Raw genomic sequence first — 21,378 nt, forward strand, 5'->3', positions numbered from 1 at the left:
TAAGGGGGCCAAATAGTACCTGTGACTGGATGTACAATTACTGACGTGTCAGTGATCTCTTGGTTACTTCAAGTCTCCTTCTTCCTATGCTGATGTATGAAGAGTGAAAGTAAGTTGAAAGACTCGACACTCGGAGCACACATCGTAAACTCTATAGCAGCAAAGAAAGTGTAAACCCTACTTCATTCAAATGTTGCCCTATTTATAGGAAAGTAGAGGAGAGAGGTTATTGTGTCATCTGTTTGGAGTCGTTAGATCCATATCCATCTAATGGTTCACATCATTCTGCATACGAAACGACACAAAATCTCAACCGTTAGATATATCTGATTGAACAATGTTCATCAAAACGACGTCTTTATTTTAAAAAAGCAAATGTCACACCTCTGCCAAACATTTAATGCTCCCAACGATCATATCTCACCTCGAAAACTCCAACGATCATCTCCAAATCTTCAAAAATTAGTTTCTTCGAGCTTGGGGACAAGTGTACTGGTCGGTATCGGATGAATCAGTCTCGGTCTCAGTGACCAACCGCCCGAGTCAAAGAACATAAGAAATGCAATAAGTAACAACAGTTACAAGTAGCGTTGAATGAGTCAAGGTGCATCCCGAAATATACGGGAATATCTCTGACAAACCAGCTAAAACAGATTAACTAAAAGATGCAGATCCCTGATAATAGGGGACCACGATGCATGTCAAATAATGACTGATATACGACCCATCAAAGTCAGGGCCCATAAACCAATATTATAAATAGAACCCTCTGTGAAGGAGTAATGTACGTTTTAACCATTTTACTATAATACACTCTTAAATCAGAACACTCACTTGAGCGTCAGAGTACCTTTTGCAGGTAATTCCTCAGCAGACCGAGCATCATCATAGGAGGAAGGAGACTTGAAGTAACCAAGAGATCACTGACACGTCAACAATTATATTTATATATCCAATAAGAGGTAGTGTGCGTGAAAACAATTCTTCCTATTGAGTTGGAGAGGTTTTTATGCTATTGAATTGCAGCATTATGCCCATAGCGCTTAAATACTTTGGCCTATGGATAGGAGAAAACTAAAGAAAAGCTAGTTTCTAAGAGGTACTCGTTAGTAAATTCAAGAAAAAACTAGCAGGAAAATATTTGTCGTTTTGGAGTTAGGGTTTGTTTAATCAATACTCTTTTAGGGGTATATGGCCCCTATATTATCTTTCGTTCTTCAAGATGTCATTAATGATGGACAAGTGGATTAAAAAGATTTAATTGAAATTTATATGGAGGTGGCCACGAAATTAGAAAGATATATCATGGGATCACATATAAAAAAAAGGAAAGATTTGGGGGATTAGAAGTAAAAGATTTAAAAAGGTTGAGTATAGAATTGTTAGATAAATGAAAAAAAAATAATACTTTCAAAACCCTGGTATATAACTCTTATTGATAAAATGAATTAATATATATATATATATAAAGAGTAAATTTATAATTAAATAATATAAAAAATATTAAAATAATATTATTGAGAGTTGTAATTTGGTTGTAGGAAAATGATTCTCATGTATCATTTTATCTTAAATGAAAATGGAGTCAGAGTAGTGGGGGAGGAATGAGCAATGATAATTTGACACCTTTTGCTTCAAACTATACCTCTTCAAATAACAAAAATATCTTTTTACATTTCATAATCTCTATCATTTGAAAAGTGTAATTTAGAGCAATGCAAAAAGTGGGTGTCAAAATAATATTTTTTTGGGAAGAATATGGGGAAAAAAATTGTAATAAAGAGTATAGATGATGAAATTATATCAATTACATATGCTATACTCGGAATGAAAATTGATTGAAGTAGTGAGAAATGGGGAAGATATATTTTCCTGGAAAGATAAATGATTAGGGAAAAAGTCAATGAAGTAAAATATGTCTAAATGTAAGGGTGTGGCAGTTGCATGCAGAAAAGGAATGCACGAAAACGATTCAACACAATTTTATTCACTGTACGATACTACTACACTAGTTTTAGGTTGAATCCAATTCTATTAATTCAAAAGAGTGCTTTAGAAAAGAAAAGGACCACTGAAATCAAATACTAAGTTTTCATGTAATCCAACAAAGAATCTTTAGTTTCCTCTTTATGTAAAATCTAAAAATTAGAATCGTCCACCTATAAAGAAAGGAAAAGACAAAAAGAAAGAAAAAAAAGTATGAAGATGGCTTGGTACTATTTCGAAAAATAGTTCTCCAAATCTTTTGATTTCAGGCTCTGCTGAGTCCAATCAAGTATAATTCATTTCCTAAAATATTTATATCTTTATTTAAATAAATAAAATCTCACTCCTTTGAAATACGTCAAACACCTTTTAGATTATGTATTCTAGTTAGGTTCCAAAACCATTTATCTAAGAATACATTATATATTTGTTATTTCCGGAAGTTTATAACTATTGTTTTAATAGTAATTTATAAATTAGGTATTTCATACTATTATTTTAATAGTGATTTACGGATTAAATATATTCAATTACATAATCTAAAATCTAGTTTCATATTTTAGAATTTATACTATATTTTAAATTATACAATTTGAAATATAATTTAAAAATTAGTTATAAAATATTATAAAAAAATACATATTATTCATATTATACCCAATTGACTAAAGGAAGAAAAGTATGACTTTGTATAAACAAAGTGTCCTCTTCTCTTCTTGTACCCTATGAGGTGGGCCTTTTAGTAGGTTAAAAATGTTAGAAAAAAATTGGATCAATGAACTGGGCCTTGAAAATTGGACCAGGCCACAATCCTAAGTGTCTCAATAGGTTTCTTCCTCCATCCTAACAAATGTCTACTTTCATGCCATCATTTTAAAAAAAAAAACTGTTTTACCTCTTTTAAAAATGACTTTTGGATTGAAATTTCCAAAATATTTTATTAATTCTCGATTCATCAATTTAGAAATCAAAATAATATATTCTAGAAAGGATAATTTGGAATAATTTTTTTCTTATGAATTTCTTATTCCGGAAACACTCTTTAGTTACAGAAATCTTATTGTAAAAAACATATTTTGCTTACGGAATCCCTATTCTAAAATCACATAAAACTTTGAAAGGGTAATTTCGATATTTCAAATAGTGTGAGGGTACAGGAAAAAAATTAGGGGTGTAGAAAGAAACTCTTTATTCCCGTGTGTATCCTTTTGATCACCAGAATATGCCATTTGAGAATAAATGTGAACTTGGAAGAGACTGACTCACGTGTGGTGCCAATTAATCCCTTTTTTACACTCAAATGTTTTATATTTTTCAATTTTAATATTTTCTTGTGCATTTCAGATGTTTCATTCTTTTATATAAGAGTCTAAATATAGTTAAGATAAAAAATAAAATATTTTAAAATTTTATATATATGAAGAAGTTAAAAACTCTAATACGGTATTATAACTATATTAACTTCATATTTATTATTATTATTAGTTCTGATTAACTTTTATACTTAACTCATTTCCCATTAGCGAATCAGAATTTTAGTAATTATAATACCTCACTGTTGTTTTCAGCATACTAATCATTATTACTTGTCATTAAGTTTTTTTAATACTTTATTATTTAAATATTTTTTTTCCAATATATAAAACCGTTTATTCAGTATATTTAATAGTCTTATTATAGACTATATATGTCATAACAACCAGACAACACACCTTTACACCATTAGATTGGCGGTTGGCGGTGACGTTTAAACTCATTCAGAAAAAACAAAGGACAACTAAATCTAGGGTAAATACTCATTTAATCCTATAAATAAATATATAGTACTGTTACATTCATTTTAAAATAAAAAAAAATTATAAAAGGTTTTTAAAATATACTTTCTCAATTATTTTACCTCACTTTAAAAAAATATTATATACGAAAATATAATGAATAATTCAATTTTAAAAAAGTAAACCGTATTTTTTTTCTTTCTACAATATCCTTAGTTTTAGGTTTTAAAATATTTATCTATTTTTAGATATTTTAAATGTATTGTTTTAGGATATGTGTGGATGAGTTTCTTCAAAAGAACTCTAGGAAAGAAGAAAAAAAATGAAATTAATTTTCTTCTAACTTATGCATTCAAAGTAAAAGTTTAGAAAAATTAATTAAATAATTTCTATATATTCGTTTATTGAGACTCACATTTTTAACATTTATTGAAAACATATTTTGAACTTTTCGACATTTATAGTCTAAAACTAAATTTAAAATAAATACACATCTTGTTCCCTTCTTAATAAATTGACTCTCATACATTCACCTTCCTCATATTTTTAACAAGTAATACTTATCTACATTATATTATTAAATTAAAACCTACTTTATTTTATCTAAAAATAGCATATTTACTAACATTTAAATAAAAAGTCATGAAAATTAAGAATTAAAGTTTTAAAATATAAAAAAATAATAAGCTAATAAATTTAATCATACAATTTTATACTTATTATTTTATTTACATTAAAATAATATTTCATAATAAATTTATAAGATAATTTATCATGTAGTGATTATAAATTTTTAAATATTTTAATATATAATAATTAAATTATTCATTTTTTTTATAAAAAATATATATTTTTCAATTTAAATTTTAATATCTAATTTTCACAATTTTTTTATTTAAAATTTAATCAGTAGTTTTAAAAAAAAAAATAAAGTAGGGAAGAATAATATTATTCCATTAAAACATAGAAAGATAAATATCATTTATTAAAAATACAAAACAAAGACAAATGTCTATTTAAGTTAAAAGTTAAAGGAAATGCGACTATTATTATATTAAAAAATAAATAAAAGAAGTGAATATTTATTTTAAAAATTGACAAGTGTGAGAATAAGTAAGTGTATTTTTTTTTATTCTTTTTATATTTATACTATTTATGCTATTCCTCGATCTTTATTATTTATTACGAACTTAATTAATACGAAAACATCATTCCGTACCTGGATTTGAAATATTAATTTTATTTGTAAACTTGAAATACTTGCCAACAATTACAAATAAGTATGAGTTGTTCTGAAGGCTAACATCCATTTATATACTTTTGTCCATGAATTTAAGACATTTGTTTTATTTTAACTAATTTTACCTTATAGAAAATAAATTTTAACTTTGTACTCCTAAAAAGAGCTTAAGAGGTTAAAATAAAAGTTTATGAAAAGGAAGAAAATGATTTACATAAAATTTTGAAGACTAAAACTAGAGCATATTTGAAAGGAATAAAACATGTATTATTATTCTTTTTGAAGAAACTAAAATTGAATTTTATAATTAGTATTAGTTGTGTCCTAATAGCATTTTATATCTCTTAATCAAATAAAATTTGTTGTAAACATTACTTTGTGTTTAAATAAGGAATAAAGTATGTAGGAAGGGATTATAAAAAGTGTATTTTAGGGTTGAGGTACTAAAATGATATTTCACCTTCTTAAGAATTTGACCTACCTATCACTTATCTAGGAAGAAACATAAGCTGGAACCGTGGTGTTGGTTGGCAGGGTCAATGATTAAGAAACTACGTCACACACAAATCAAAACTCCACCAAAAATATCAATTACTAAAATATATTGAAAAGACATTATTTATTTACTTTAATTTTCGTACACACAACACAACACAAAATTACCAAGAAATGCAAGAATTTAATAATAAAGAGAAGAACCAAGACTCCACAACAGCTTCAATGGAGGTCCATCACTAGAGAACACTTTCTGTTGTTTTAGCGATAGGATGAACGCCATGGCAGAGCTCAGTCCCAAGAAGGAAAATCCGAACCTTCTGCTGGGCCGGTTCGAGCTGGGAAAACTCCTGGGGCACGGAACCTTCGCGAAGGTTCACCACGCCAGGAACATCAAAACCGGAGAAGGAGTGGCCATCAAGATCATAAACAAGGAAAAGATCCTCAAGGGCGGTTTGGTGTCCCACATCAAGCGCGAGATCTCCATCCTTCGCCGCGTCCGCCACCCCAACATCGTCCAACTCTTCGAAGTTATGGCCACCAAAACCAAGATCTACTTCGTCATGGAGTTCGTACGCGGCGGCGAGCTCTTCAACAAGGTCGCCAAGGGAAGGTTGAAGGAAGAAGTTGCCAGAAAGTACTTCCAGCAGTTGGTTTCCGCGGTGGAGTTCTGCCACGCACGCGGGGTGTTCCACAGGGACATCAAGCCCGAGAATTTGTTGCTGGATGAGGATGGAAACCTTAAAGTCTCCGACTTCGGACTCAGTGCTGTGTCGGATCAGATTAGGCAGGACGGGCTGTTCCACACGTTTTGTGGGACACCTGCGTATGTTGCTCCTGAGGTTTTGGCGCGGAAAGGGTACGATGGTGCCAAGGTTGATATTTGGTCTTGTGGGGTTGTTTTGTTTGTTTTGATGGCGGGTTATTTGCCTTTCCATGACCATAATGTTATGGCCATGTACAAGAAGATTTACAGGGGTGAGTTTCGGTGTCCCAGGTGGTTCTCTCCTGAACTTGCTAGACTTCTCTCTAGGCTTCTTGATACCAACCCCCAGACCAGGATTTCTATTCCTGAAATCATGGAGAATCGCTGGTTCAAGAAGGGTTTCAAGCAAATAAAGTTCTATGTGGAGGATGATAGAGTTTGTAGCTTTGATGATAAGTTGCAGTTGCATCCCCATGATGGCGGTGGGGATGATGATTTGGCAACATCGGATTCCGAGGTTGAAATTAGGAGGAAGAATAGTCATCATGCTTCCTTGCCAAGGCCTGCTAGTTTGAATGCATTTGACATCATATCGTTTTCTCAGGGCTTTGATCTCTCTGGGTTGTTTGAGGAAAAGGGGGATGAGGCCAGGTTTGTGTCTTCTGCTCCAGTGTCTAAGATTATATCCAAATTGGAGGAGGTTGCTCAGTTGGTTAGCTTCACGGTGAGGAAGAAAGATTACAGGGTGAGCTTGGAGGGCTCTAGAGAAGGCGTGAAGGGGCCTTTGACCATTGCTGCTGAGATTTTTGAGTTGACACCTTCCTTGGTGGTGGTGGAGGTGAAGAAAAAAGGAGGGGATAAGGCAGAGTATGACAAGTTTTGTAACTCTGAGTTGAGACCCGCGTTGGAGAATTTGGTAATGGAGGAATCTGCTTCTTCGTCCTACCAATCTACACATCTTGAATCTGAACTGCATCAACGAACACTCTCTGACTCTGCCCTTAACATTCATTCAGATAGTGAAAGCCTGTACCAACAAAACTTGGCTGAAATAGAAAAAACTACTATCCGAAAACATGGTGAATCAATATTCGAAATCTCATAGAAAAGGGTACTAACATTTAGTATCTGACCCGTGTTTGGGACGAGATTGTTTTTTAAGATTGAAACATGAGAGGAAAAAAAATGTATGTTTGTATTTGTTAATGTACCAGAAGAATGACAGAGGATAATAGTATACTACTTCTTTCTTGTAATTTTAGGTTGTGTGCATGCTTTATTTCTCTTTTTTTTTTTGCCTCAAGAATTGTCCAGCTTTTATTAGGTCTGCTCCTTGACTGGAGTATTAGATGCTACTGTATTTGTATGTCCAAATGTTTTATTGCAAGGCTAATTTAATTTATAACATATAGTGAATGAAGAAGTGTACATGTTCACATGTCTTGTTACATTGCTCTGTAAATAAGAATGCAGATTTAATGTGAACCCCTGAAGTGTTGCACTGTATTTGAGTATCTAGTGTTTCACATTAGCTCGCCTTATTTAGTATCAGCTTAATTTGGAATTGGAAATTGGGGGAAGCCATTCCAAGAGAATAAGATTCCAAGCATTAAACAGAATGTCAAAACAGGTCAATAACAACATGATAGTCTGTGTTTTTGGCGTTCTGTCACATTGAACATATGAGAGGATGATTGAGTCAGCATGTATTGGAAAGTGGGATTTTGTTAAACTAAACATAAACTAAAGACATGAAACTTAATCAGTTTGAGATTTCATATCCTTTCTCCCACCATTTACAGATGTTGAGGGAAATGAAAACATAATAAAGTTTTTATTGTTTGCAGTGCTTCTCGTTGAAAATAAGTGGCCTATTTCCCCTGAATCATGCTGATTTCCAGGGCACTTCATGTTGATATTACATTTTAAGCAAGGGGACTGATTAAAAAGCAAATAAACTTGTCCCAGAGAAGAGAAAAATGGGAGAAATTATGCCACGACTAATAATGCTATGGATGAGATTCACTCAAATCTGAAAGTTTTTCAGATCATTGATAAAATGATAAATGCCGTGAAAATCCTATATACAAAAATAAGCTTGTTACTTTCACACTGGCCCTACACACATACAAGTTGTGCCTATTATTTGACCCAAAATGCTTCAGCAAAACAGAGACCATAAGTTGCTTGTATGTATCGGTCCTACACACTCAAAAGTGATGTCTAAGAAACTGGAGTATTCAGTGAACGTAGGACCTTTGTGTTTACAGATTAAAAAGTTCTAACAAAAACCTTTGTGTTTATGTTCATTTTGAGTTGAACTATCGTGGATAGAGTTTTTAGGTGTAAATTGACTAATTAGAAAATGTACACTTGCATAATATGAGTCACCTGTCAACATCTATGGTTTCTGGATCATTTGGTACTTTATGCTGATGCAATGAAGCGTGGTATTGAACTAGAATAAGCGGTTGTCTACTTATGGTTTCAATGCTTGTTCCTTTCTGTGGTTCAGAACAAACGAGAAACAGTGGTTCTAAATAATTCAAATTGAAGGGGACCCTGGTGGTTAATGGTAACTACTGTTTGGAACTATTTCAATGTTCAAAAGCTTTTTCATGTCTCTTTTTCTGATATGGCTTGTTTGTATATATTCAAAACCAACCTGGTAAGTATAAGGCTGAAAAAGATGCTTCATTCGGGAATTTTGTATTTTTATTTATTTCCCTCTGTATTAGGAAATCATCTCAACACAAATTTTTTCCTTATTGGTGGGGATTTGAATAAAAAAAAAATTATGCCTAAATTAAAATGATGTATATCTTTTTATCTTTATTCAATTTATCTTTTATCTTTTAAAAAGTTCAAATTATTATTTTTGCTTGAACAGAAAAACCATCTTTTATATTTTTTATTTTACATATTCTTATTAATTAATTGAGGTAAAAGTACCTTATACGACATTTTATTATATGTGTTACAACTATTAATAATTTAAACTTTATAATAACGCCCCATCATTGCATTTTCACTATTCCTATTAAACTCTTTAGTACAAGTTCTATGTCAACTAAGAATATATCTAAAGTAACTCATGTAAGACTTATGCTAACTTTTTTTTACTAACCAAAGTTTATGGTATTGCAGAATAAATAAATAAAAAGAGTACGGTATTAGAATTTATTTAATCTTTACGATCGAACAATTTATAAATGTAAAATGTTCAGTAATAGATTATTTTTTTTTATAGATTTTTCTTATAAGTTTTTTTGTAAAACTTTACAAAATTTACAAAAAAAAATTGTAAGATTTTTTTTTTTTTTAATAGAAAATTGCACAAAACTATAAAAACTTTTAGTAATATTCTACTAACGAAGGCAAGTTGAACATAAAAAATACCTGCTCTCACTCATTTTGGAATTATTATTATTATTATTATTATTATTATTATTATTATTATTATAATGATAATGGTTGTTGTTGTTTTCATCTTAAGTCGAATGGAAAAAGTCGAATGAAAAAATTTACTAAATAAGCTATATTATTTTATACATAATTTACCTGAATTGCCTCTGTAAATAAGCTAAATTTACTAAAAATTTACTAAACTCCACTTATTATTAAGTTGTCATTTAAGCTAGATTTAACTAAATAAATTTACCTGAATTGCCTCTGTACAAGATGCAGATTAAGTCGAATGGAAAAAAAATATATAACTATTTTGGATCCCTAAGGAAACCTCTGCCTAATTTTTTCAAAATTGTTTTGCAAATTAAACCTATGTTAAGTTATGATTAATAAGTTAAATAACCATAATTTAAGAAAAATTAAAAAACCATACTTCTAAAAAATATTAAAAATCATATTTAGTTTATCTTCAACCTACCCTCTCTAATTTGCGTCTTTTTTATATTTTACTTTTTTTTCATTTTTTTTTATATTTTTAAATCGTTAGAGATCACTATAGACTAAGATATTTTATATAGATTAAGATATTTTATAATTTATAAGTGAAGAAATTAAAATATTTTATAATTTATAAATAAATACAAATTTTTTTATAAGATATAATGGATGTATAATAATGAAGATAGTGGAGTTTTTTATTATTCAACCCATGCGGACTTGTTTTTGCTTTTATAGCAAGAAACTTATCAATTTTGACAGAAATAAAGTTCTAATCCAACTTGTATAATTATATTATCATGTCGGTTCTATTTAAAAACTTACCTAATTTAAAATACAACATTAGTTAGTTTTATTTTTCATCGGTTCTAACACAACAACCACACAATTAATTATTTATACATAACTCTTTGGACGGACACAAACTTATTCTTCTAGATTTTGACGTGTAATATAAATAAAAAATATCTAATTTAAACTGTAAAATATTTTGGGTGCAGATTGATATATTTTTAAATAATTTTTCATATAAATACGTTCTTAATAATCTATAGTCTTGTATATAAATATTTTCAAAAGTTCACATAAAAAATTAAATGTAATAGCAAATTTTATTTACATGTGATTTGTGTGGCTGAATCTTAAAATCAATATTTAATTTAGTTCTTACAAGATGGACACGTTGATAGATAGATTTTAATAAAATTTTCACTTAAATAAGTTTGTTTGATTTAATAATATTATTTTTGAGATATTCACGTAATATTTATAATTTGAGTAACTTAAATATAGATAATAGATCTAGTTGTAATGGAAAACGTTTAATAACTAATTTATTTCAACTACTTATCTTATACATTTCATGGGTATTTTCAAATTTATACTAATTAAATTAATTAATTAAAAATAAATGTCTATCTATAACTAATAATGAAACTTTTATTTTATTAGAAATGAAAAAAAATAAAAGATGAGATCTGTATTTAAATCTTATACGTTGGATATTAATCACATAACCTTATATTTTTAAGATAAGAAAATAAATAAACAAAATTACTGGGTAAGATGATCAAATTAACATCATCCATATATGAAAAAAATCACCAAAAACATGTAATTAATTTTAAAGATATAAAAATTGAGTACACAACAATTTTTATTAATTAAAAATGTTTAAATTTATGGGATATTTCAAACTTATTAAGTCTAAATATAAATCTAAAAAAGGTTTACCCCAAATCCTAACCAATGTTTAATATAAACTGCGTAATAAGAAATAGCTAATACATACAATCCTAAATTTTGTATACGCTTATTTAGTTGTTTATTATATTAATGAGTTTGAATACATTACTTTGGTTGTAATTTTTTATTACATGAGACTATGCTTATTTGATAAATTGGTAGTTATGTTTGACTATATATATATATATATTACTATTTTTGGCTATTTTGATTTGGTGTTATTTGATAATGAAGGGGATTGTTGTTTGAATTGTTCAAACTTTTTCCATCAAGTGAGTCAATGAGTTATTGAAAGCATCTTCACTATTTTTGTGCATTTCCTATTTAGAAGCCATAAAATGATAATACCCTAATCTTGCGTATGTTCGTACATATTTTTCCACTTTTTTTAATTAATTGTGGTTCTTGAAAGTACACAGATTTTCAGTATGACATAAATGTGAAAAAGGCTTACAAAAGTTAAAAATGAAATGTGTCAAATTAAGAAATAAAGTTTCAAAATCAAAGTGACCATCCATTATAAACAAAGTGACAAGACAACACTGAAATCTTAACTTGAGTGTGCAGAATATCTCTTCAACCCACCTATATATTTGGAAATAAACCAAATTGCACTAAAGAGTCAAACTCTTCCAAATATAGTTCAACAACCAAACTGTTTATTATATACTATAAGTGATTTTTGTTAACAGTTAAATAATTTAGTCAGGACCAGGTAAAAAATACCCAACAATAAACTGATTTTTTTTTATAAAAAATTAATTAAACAATACTATTTTTAGCAAATAATACTAAGTATATAGATACATATAAGTTAGTGCTAAAATAGTTTGTTATAATTTTAAAAAGTCATTTACGAAAAAAAAATCCAATATCATAATTTAATCATGATGTAAGTTTATTGTTTATCCACACTTATGTGGTCGAGAATTCAAGCACAACTTGTTATATAGAAGAGTTGCACAATTTGAAAAATACTAACATCAAACTAGAGGAATTTAAAATTGAAGATGAAATTTTTTCAAGCATACTATTACATTAGTGCAAGTGCAAGTGCAATTCAACTAAGTTTTAATTAAATATGCCTAAAAACAGTATATTCTTATAAATTTTGAGCTTAGTAGGAAACACAACCTAAAAAAAGAAAAACCTTTACTAATTAACTAACCTCGATTATTAATATAGAAGTATTTATGTCAGATAAGTCACTCATCATCAACTTAATTTAAACTAGCAAAAAGGATTCAATTGTTGTTAATCTAAAAATGCCTAATATAATTGGTGGAATCATACTTTTCTTTTAAGTTCAGTTAATATTTATATTAAAACTTGTTCCTAGTATATTATCCAATCATGTATTCTTTGAAAGTCTATCTTTTTAATAATTTACATGATGGAGAAATAGAGTTACAAAGATTATACCATGCTTACATGGAGTGAGACAATAAAAGCAAGTTGTAGGATAGGACAAATTCGGTCTTTGAGTAAACTTTGTAAGATAAGAATCATACTATTCTTTTTTTTTACTCCCTTAAGGGAATTTGGAATCCAAAGGCATACGTGCTAACACATGTAAGGGTCTGGCTAACCCTACCCGCTTTTATGTATTCAGAGTAAAGGTTGAGAAGAACTACATTAATGTTATATCTAGTTAGGATTTAACTTCTGCAAGGCTAATTACGTTTTTTTGTTGTTTGATGTGGAATAAAATAAAGTTCAGTTGTCACTGGTTATGTAGTGTATTTTCAACTCTTTTTTGTCTTCCTTCTGGAAAATGTGTAGATAGCTGTGTTTGGCAATTGGTAGACTTTCTAAATCGAGGAACAGTTACAAGTTAGATTTATAATTAAATATTTGTATAGAACTTGCATGTTCATTGGAACTTATATGTTAATATTGTCAACACTTTACATCCCAATCTCCATCAACAAAAGTACAATCTACAACACCCCACCTTCAACATGACAACACCCTTCCATTGGGACATGACTTGCTATGGTATTGATCATAAGAACTTATAAAAGAACAAATAGAATTAAAGAATTTGAGCAGCAAATACCACATAGCATTATCCGAAATATTTACTCTCTTAGCAGGATGGTAAAGGTTGGCGAGAGACACTTGACATACAACACAGAGAAGAGAATCAAGTAGAACTTTAAGAGGTCTCTAATGATAAGATCTCCAGTTCAGCCCACCAGAGAGGAGAGAGTCTTGGAACAGCTTGCTCAGGTGATACATGAAGCACTTCCCTCAATCTAGGGGCTAAGTCCTTCATTGTTGGTCTTAGCCTTGCATCAGATTGAAGACAATCTTTGACCACCTCACAAATGACATCAAGTTCTTCTTCTTTGAAGGACTCCAACGAGGGATCGATCAGATTGCTGATGCTTTGCTTATCATTCAAGTGCTGAACAGCCTGAAAAGTTTATCAGGATTTATCTTTTAAGGGACATACAGGAGCAATGGAGTTGCACTTGAAAAGTACTAGGAAGAGTGGTACTTCGAAAGGAAAGCAAAACAAAGTAAGCCGGGGTGCAGTATTGGGAGGGGGCACAAATTTCAAACTTACCCAGTTGGCAAGGTGGCCATGTTCTTCAGAGTATGGTAGTTTTCCGGAAATGATTTCAAGCAACAACACTCCAAAGTTATATACATCGGTTTCAGGATCAGCCTGGGGTGGCAAGTCAGATTTCTGTGACTCATGTCCAGGTGTGTTGGCTTGTGAAAGTACACTCTTGCCAAAAGCGATTTCTGATATCTGATAGAAATGGAATGGAGATATGTTACTTGAAACCTAACACATTAAAAGCAAAGGAGAAATAGAAATATTTATACTTTAGCAGCAAAGTCATCAGTCAATAATATAGCAACTGAATTGAGGTTGGAATGAGCTACTGGGGGATTCAGATCATGGTGCATATACTGAAGACAATATGCCGTGCCCATAATTACTCTCATTCTTGCGCTCCAGTCAAGATGTTCAACTTCCTTCACTGAAAAGAAAACAAATACACGAAACTAATCAGATTGGCTATGTGCAGGGTAATAGCTTGAGCCTTTAAGGAGTGTTATTACCGTGCAGATGCTCAAATAAGCTTCCATTCGGAGCATACTCAAATACCATCATTCTGGTGAATGGTTGTTCTTCATCACAGTACCCAATAAGATTGGTAAAGTTCTTATGGTTAACACGGGATAATGTAGCAATCTGAAGAATACAAGGAACAAAATTAGCAACAGGTAATTAAGAATTGAAAGTCCCTCTCTCAATTGAGTTAGGACTCCCAATTCAACTGTTTCCTCTCCATTGGCTTAAGAAAGAGAACCTTTTTGCGATAGGCTGTCTCCATGTTCTTTGACCAATCACGGGCTGAAGAAACAATAGTTGAATCAACAGCAATCTCGACTCCACTGGAGAGTGTTCCCTTATATATGGTGCATTCGTCAAAACTATTAATAATATTACTGAAGTCTTCACAGGCTGTCTCCAGCTCTGCCTGGTTCAACTTGGGGACCCCTACATTACATACAAGGACGAAACACTGTCAACATAATATGTTAACATTAATTTCTATTCTTTTTATCTATGGAGCACATTGGGAACATTTTACCATTTTGTTGGCTATAACCTCTACTGGAGTCCCTAACCCTGGTAATAAATCTAAGCCCAGATAGCACTTAGCAGGAATTTTGAATTGAGCTAATAACTTATGGAAGAGCTAAGAGAATCGATTCATAGTTTGGCACTTCAGATGGTATAGATATTGCACAACAAGAAGACAGAATCCATTTTCTAGCAATTGGCTGACCATAAAATAACAAAAGATTTCATAAAATTGTTGCTATTCAAATTAGAAAGATGATGCTTCAACAAGTTAAACAGGAGAACCTCCAAACCTTTAATAAAAATGGTTATGGACCTGTTGTAACTTCTATGAAGAAATGAAAATAATCAATCACATTATTACATACTAAAGAAGATATACGAGGGAAACATGAGGCATTTAAAATTTGGTAAGCTGAAATTAACCAAGTTAAAAATTTCAAATCAATAATTTATTACCGTCAAGTTCTTTGAGGAATCTCAAATTCTTTGGTGAAAACTAATAGTGCTGTTTTAAGTTATGTTGTGGTCAAAATATTAAATATGCCCTAGCTTCCCTTGAACAGGCTTGAAGAGTGAAGTGAAACCAAGATTGCAAAATATAATCTCCAAATACTAAGTTAGCATAAACAAATTTCAATAAAAGTAAATTGGGTTTACAAACACTGCCTCGTTTTAAAGTTTTAACAGAATTCCTCAACAGGTGATTAGCTCAAGAAACAGGACATAGCTGCTCATTTGCAGGTTTCATTTTGTTAGATCTAATTTACAGTTCAATCACAAAGGCGAAAGTTTTATTCATTTACTGAAATAATACCTGTTATAAATGCTTTCTGCAGCTGTCCACTTATTCCTGTCTTCCATGGCTTTATTACTTTTGCTGCTCGTTTTCGCCAAATGCAAAGCATGATCAAAACAATAATGACCAAGAAAGATACACCTGCTATTATAATAATATACTCCCATAATTTTCCAGAAGCAACATTAGCTGAATTTTGTTGACTTGATTGATCAATAGATGGAAAATTAGAAGGTGAAGGTAATTGTGCAGGCGACAGATTTTGCTTCGTATTGGTGTCTGGAAAAGCTGGAAAAGCTCCACTGCTCTGGGTAATTGGAATAGAACTCATCTGTATAGTAGGCCCACCACTGAAAGGTACAGCTGCAAGGTTACTGGACTGATCAAGCAGCCTGCGCCGTGCTGAATTGACTAGATTTGCTACATTCTGGCCAATCTCTGAATCATCAGAGCCTACATGATGGAAGGTATGCCTTGAAAGTCAGTTAAAAGCACAGAAATCAATTTCTCACAGGCCATAAATCAATCAAGGTTCTCCACTCACTAGTCTGAATGTCACACCATTTCTCTGCATGGGCATGAGGGGTGGCCTTTCCTAGCTTGAACCTTCAATTAAAAGCAGACTACTTTAGTAAGGTAAACATGATGCAAGAACAAAATATAAGTAAATCTTCAGATAGAGATGGTAGAAAGTTATCTACACACAATGGCAGTGTGACAGCAATGACAGCAGTGACGCCTTTTTTTAGCGCTCCTTTAAGTGGAATAGAAGACGAATCTGCCTCATTCAATTGCTTGAAATTTCTGTACCACAAACTTTGCACATCATGTTGTTGTATACTTTTCAGATCAAGCATTAAAAGGTCAAAACCAGAAACTCAACCTTCTTGTTAACCATAAAGGATGAAGCAAATTAAGAATATAATCCCATAGGATGTACTGTTAAAGTTTGATACTGCAAAATCTAATCTTACCACCTTTAAACAGAGCCATAAGACAACACTAAAATTTCACTTCCTCATATAACAACAAATAACTAAGTGATCAAATTTAAGAAAATCAAATGGAAAAAAGAAACACAGAGCACATGTAATTCTGCAAGTCTCTCTTGAATTGATATGCTAAGTACACCAAGAATTTCCAATGGACAACAAAATGATCGACAGTTTGGTTTTCACCAACCATAAGGCTATCAAATGACAAATGATAAACAAGTTGCTTTTATTGTTAGATGAATTTTAATCTTTGCAGCACATATGCAATTTCACAAGAGCCAAAACAATAAATTAGGAGTTAAAACAATAAATTAAAAACTGAAAAAAGAAACACATTTCAATTTGTCTTTACCTACATAGACCTCCATTCAAGAAAGAACACATTGTCATTCTGTTGATGCATAAAAGGTTAAACAGATCAAAGAGATGCACCATCAGAAGTTCAGAATGAATATTTGTATCTACTGAAGACAATATACAGAAACTCTATGTAAACAGAAATTATTTCAACTATGACAATTGAGATCTCATATATTTATCAAGGATGCCTTGAATAAGGTTAGGCACATGAAGAATTTGGTTAACCACGTGGAATCTATTTCACATAATGCCTGACCTTGTGGAAATAATTTTCCAGTGATTGTCAAAAAGGATTCATTGTTTGCAAAAGAATAAAATTTGTAACACAGATTTTTATGATTCAATAACTTGCCCTGCCTTTAAGTGAAGCGAAGGGAATGAAAGCATGCCATGAAACTACTAGGGTCACTAGATCAGGGAGAAAACTGAAGATACACTTACCTGGGTGCAACCTTTCTGTTGTTGCCACGTGATACAGTTGTCAAAGGAGTTGAACGATTGATATTACAGGGCAATCTGATATTTCCAATCTCTTCACATTTCTTGTCACAAGTTAACCTAGGGAGAAATTAAATTTCATTGTAGGTAACCCAGAAATGTAACCGAATAGAAAAAAAAAAAAAAGTTAACTTACAATTGTTCTGACAACAACGTCTGGCCAATTTTTGTTGGGACACATCCATTCAAGTTATTCCCCCTTAGATCCAATAACTCCAGCTTGTCTAGATCACCAAGTTCGTTGGGAATAGTACCAGAAAAACTGTTCTTGTATAATACACTATTTCAAAGAAACAACAGTTTATCTGAATTGTAAATATATTTTAATATAAATTACAATATTAACTCAAAATGAACTGTTGGATTTCTAAATTCTAGAAGAAATGGCCCGTAATTTAGTCTTTCATTAAGACATACATTAACAAACAAAATAAAATTAAGTTACAGTATAACAAGAACTAAAATAACCAAACAGAAGGGAGGCAAAGAATCACGATAGACACTAACATGGCCTAATAATCCAGCTGAGAGCAAACTAACTGTAAATACTTGAGAATATAGCCACTTTCAGAGTTTTTGACGGGAAGAGAACTGCTATATTGCAGGCAAACTTACAAAATGAACATAGAATAGAAGATGGGAGAAGAAAAGAAAAGAGTGATAAAAATCATACACACACAGACAGACAACCTTTATTGCTACCAGTTATTGGCTGCATCCTAGACAATAACAACATACAAGTATCACCATTTCATTTTTCAAGCATATCCTGAAATTTAAGAAAGACCTCTACATGACAAATACAGACTCTTAGATTAAGATACATTATTATAAGATAAAGTTCAATCAGCGCTTTCACCAGTATAACGTGTTTTACTTTTGACATAATGGTAACATGGCAAGAACCCTTACAGGGATTTTAAATGACTAAGTTTCCCAAGCTCAGGAGCCAATGTGCCTTCCAAAGAGAGTGCAGGTAGGATCCTACAAGAAACATTGGACGTACAAAATCATAAAAGCATCCAAAATTCTGCAGTCACGTCTATCAAAATGGCGGTTTTCTTTAGGCGTCAAGAACAGTTATATCATTATATGTATTATAGTTTGCCTTGGCAAAATAAATATAAAAATAAAAATAAAAATAAAAATAATACAGTCTCGATGGAAGATTAGAAAGAGGAAATCAAAAGGAACTTACAGCATTCGCACTTTACCATCTACACAACTAACACCAAACCACTTGCAAGGGTTACAATCATTTGGATTCCAATTTGCCAGAGCATGAAAAGGATCAGAAGTTATTCTTCCCCGAAATTCCAACAAGGATAATCCTGTAATGTCCATTCCAAATGCATCAACAAAAATCAAACATCAAGATAAAAGGAATGAATTAAACATTTCTCGGCAAATTAGAGAGACTAAAAGGACAATCCATGCAAATCACCTTCATCATTTAGAGACAAACACTGTTGAGTTCCCCATAGAGAAATCAATCCAACATAAATTTTGAGCCATAATCCATATGGGTCCCATATGTTTTCCATTGCTATATGAAGGCAATGTCGCTTTGGTAGAGACAATACCTATATTTCTTTATGAGCAGCAGGTATCATATGTACAAAATAGGAAGATTGTTTCTGTACATAGAAACCCTTCCACCTATGTGGATGAAGCAGAGGAAATTTCACTAACCAGACAAAATTTGTATATTACAATCAAAAGCTCTTGGGTCCAAAGATCACTTCAGGGTCTCTCATTTTGCATTCAATCTTTTCCTGACAACCTTTTGCTCAACAACAGCATACCCGGCTCAGGATCTTCCTCTCAAATGATTTCCCAGCAATGTGGGCCGGGGCTGTAAGAAATTACAACCACGGAAACATAAAAAAAGTTTTTATTCCAACAATTAAAGAATCAAAGAAAAATGACAAAGTTGACAGACAATCAAAACCATAAGAAAGAAGAAACAAGGAATAACCCCATCAGCAAGCAATCTTTGTGGGTGTGTGTCATCTCACCAATGTTAAAAAAATAGAAGGTCAAAAGGGCATTGAATTACCATGCAGATGGGAGACAAGGGTGCAGGAAAAGATGTCCTTGGTTGGATGTAAGCGAAGGATCAAGAATTGTTGATGATGATATCCAATGCAAATTGATGGTGATGGGTGGGGGGGTAAACTGAGAGAGGGGATCAGATAAAGGCAGCAAAAGATTAAGCAATGATTTGATATAAGAAATATTGAACGCTCAATTGCTACCTTGGAGAGGAGGATCACAGATGAACCTCTCTCCGACCACCTTCATCCTCTTACAATGTTGAGGTTGTTTTGTCTCTTATCTCAATTTCTCTCTCATCACCCCCCACCACCCACACACAATTCCCCCCTCTCATATTTTCCTTTTTCCTAAAATTCGCTGTAGGCCCCATTGGCCACCACTTCCGAATTACTCGCACGCGCTTTTTGTTTCTGCTGGTTCACTATTAATATAAATCAATTTGTTTTCCATTTTCTTTTAACAAAGTTATATTTTTTACAATATCATCAAAATTATCTTGGAATAGATTGTCTTCTTAATATGTGCAATGTAGCCGATAAAAAAAAAAGTATTCTATTATTAAAAAATTGATACTACTATGAAGCAAAATCATAACATATTCGGATCCAAAGACTGTTTCAAATTAAAATATGGTTGAGGAATTGCTTGTCACGATCTGTAGTAGAGACAAATCAACAAAAACATAATATACTTCAGGGTCTCACTATGTAAAATTGGCCACTAACCAACGAGAAAGATATAATAAATAATGTGCAAATCTTGCAACTTAACCATCAATCCCACATTTCTCAAATCATAACATGTCATTCCTTTTAAGGCAGTGTCCAAACTTCAAAGAAAATTTATATTTAAAGTTTATTTAACATAATTTGTTAATTATGATTCTCTATAAGAAAAATAGTTAATGTACTATGTATATAAAATAATAAATACGAAAAGAAAGTTTACTTGACTGTGTAATCTTATTGCTAACATTTTTTTATAAAATATTTTATCATATATTTATTTATAAAACTTAAGTTTTATACTAATTTTGACATATTTGTTTTCGATGGGGAGATAAAGTTTCAAATATACATAAACTATTTTCATATATTTTTAAAATAAATAATAATAGTATACTTAATGATTTACTGTAAAATATTTGTGAAGTCTTAACTAATAATAGGAACATAGGTAACAACTTGGACCACATAAGTTATATATGGTTATTACCACCCCCATGTTCTTTCTGTTGACAGTGAAGTGAAGGTTTTTTGGGAATCTTTAGCGTGAGCTAGAGAAACACGACAAGGATCTTAAATGGAATAATAGATCCTGTTTTCCTTTAACATCTTACAGAAAAACAACCAAAAACTCTCTTTATTAAGCTCTATAAACGAATATACTTTGCCCTGAAAAAAAGATGATTTTTTTTATGACTAATGTCATATCTTAAAGGTGAAATATAAGTGTTATTTATTAATTCATATAACAGTTTGTAAAACAGCACTTATTGTATTTATTTATATATTTTATATTATTAATTGCATTTGTCATTACATATGATCATACGAACCATTAAACAAACTGTTGGTGTCAAATGATTGGTTGTAATGCTATTAATATGTATAATATGAAAAGACAAAGTCATATTTTTTTTTCTATAGAAATCTATGAACGTGCATCACATTTTGCACTGGAGTGGATAATCAAGAATGAAAATAAA

At 31.3% G+C, this 21,378-nt stretch overlaps 2 protein-coding genes across 3 annotated transcripts; one reads left to right on the plus strand and one right to left on the minus strand.

Moving 5' to 3' along the window:
- Positions 1-5,610: 5,610 nt before the first annotated feature.
- On the plus strand, positions 5,611-7,625 carry LOC137812141 (CBL-interacting serine/threonine-protein kinase 12). The gene has a single exon (XM_068614052.2). It carries the CDS (start codon positions 5,769-5,771, stop codon positions 7,305-7,307), a length of 1,539 nt encoding a protein of 512 aa, XP_068470153.1. The 5' UTR covers positions 5,611-5,768; the 3' UTR covers positions 7,308-7,625.
- A 5,536-nt stretch (positions 7,626-13,161) lies between these two features.
- On the minus strand, positions 13,162-20,075 carry LOC137812140 (protein MALE DISCOVERER 2). Of its 2 annotated transcripts, XM_068614050.2 has the most exons (15): positions 19,672-20,069; positions 19,057-19,467; positions 18,811-18,943; positions 18,525-18,596; positions 17,749-17,892; positions 17,556-17,672; positions 17,107-17,145; positions 16,465-16,563; positions 16,304-16,365; positions 15,778-16,212; positions 14,683-14,873; positions 14,432-14,564; positions 14,192-14,349; positions 13,926-14,114; positions 13,162-13,772 (listed from the first exon to the last, which is right to left on the minus strand). In XM_068614050.2, the coding sequence occupies exons 2-15, from the start codon at positions 19,154-19,156 to the stop codon at positions 13,512-13,514; spliced, it is 2,133 nt and encodes a 710-aa protein (XP_068470151.1). In that variant the 5' UTR covers positions 19,157-19,467; positions 19,672-20,069; the 3' UTR covers positions 13,162-13,511. The 2 variants fall into 2 exon arrangements, with proteins under 2 accessions (XP_068470151.1, XP_068470152.1); XM_068614051.2 differs by lacking the exon at positions 17,107-17,145 and having other exon boundaries at positions 19,672-20,075.
- Between the last annotated feature and the right edge of the window lie 1,303 nt (positions 20,076-21,378).

Source organism: Phaseolus vulgaris, chromosome 2, assembly GCF_051622355.1.
Source record: "Phaseolus vulgaris cultivar YP4 chromosome 2, ASM5162235v1, whole genome shotgun sequence".
In the NCBI taxonomy this organism is placed as follows: Eukaryota; Viridiplantae; Streptophyta; class Magnoliopsida; order Fabales; family Fabaceae; genus Phaseolus; species Phaseolus vulgaris.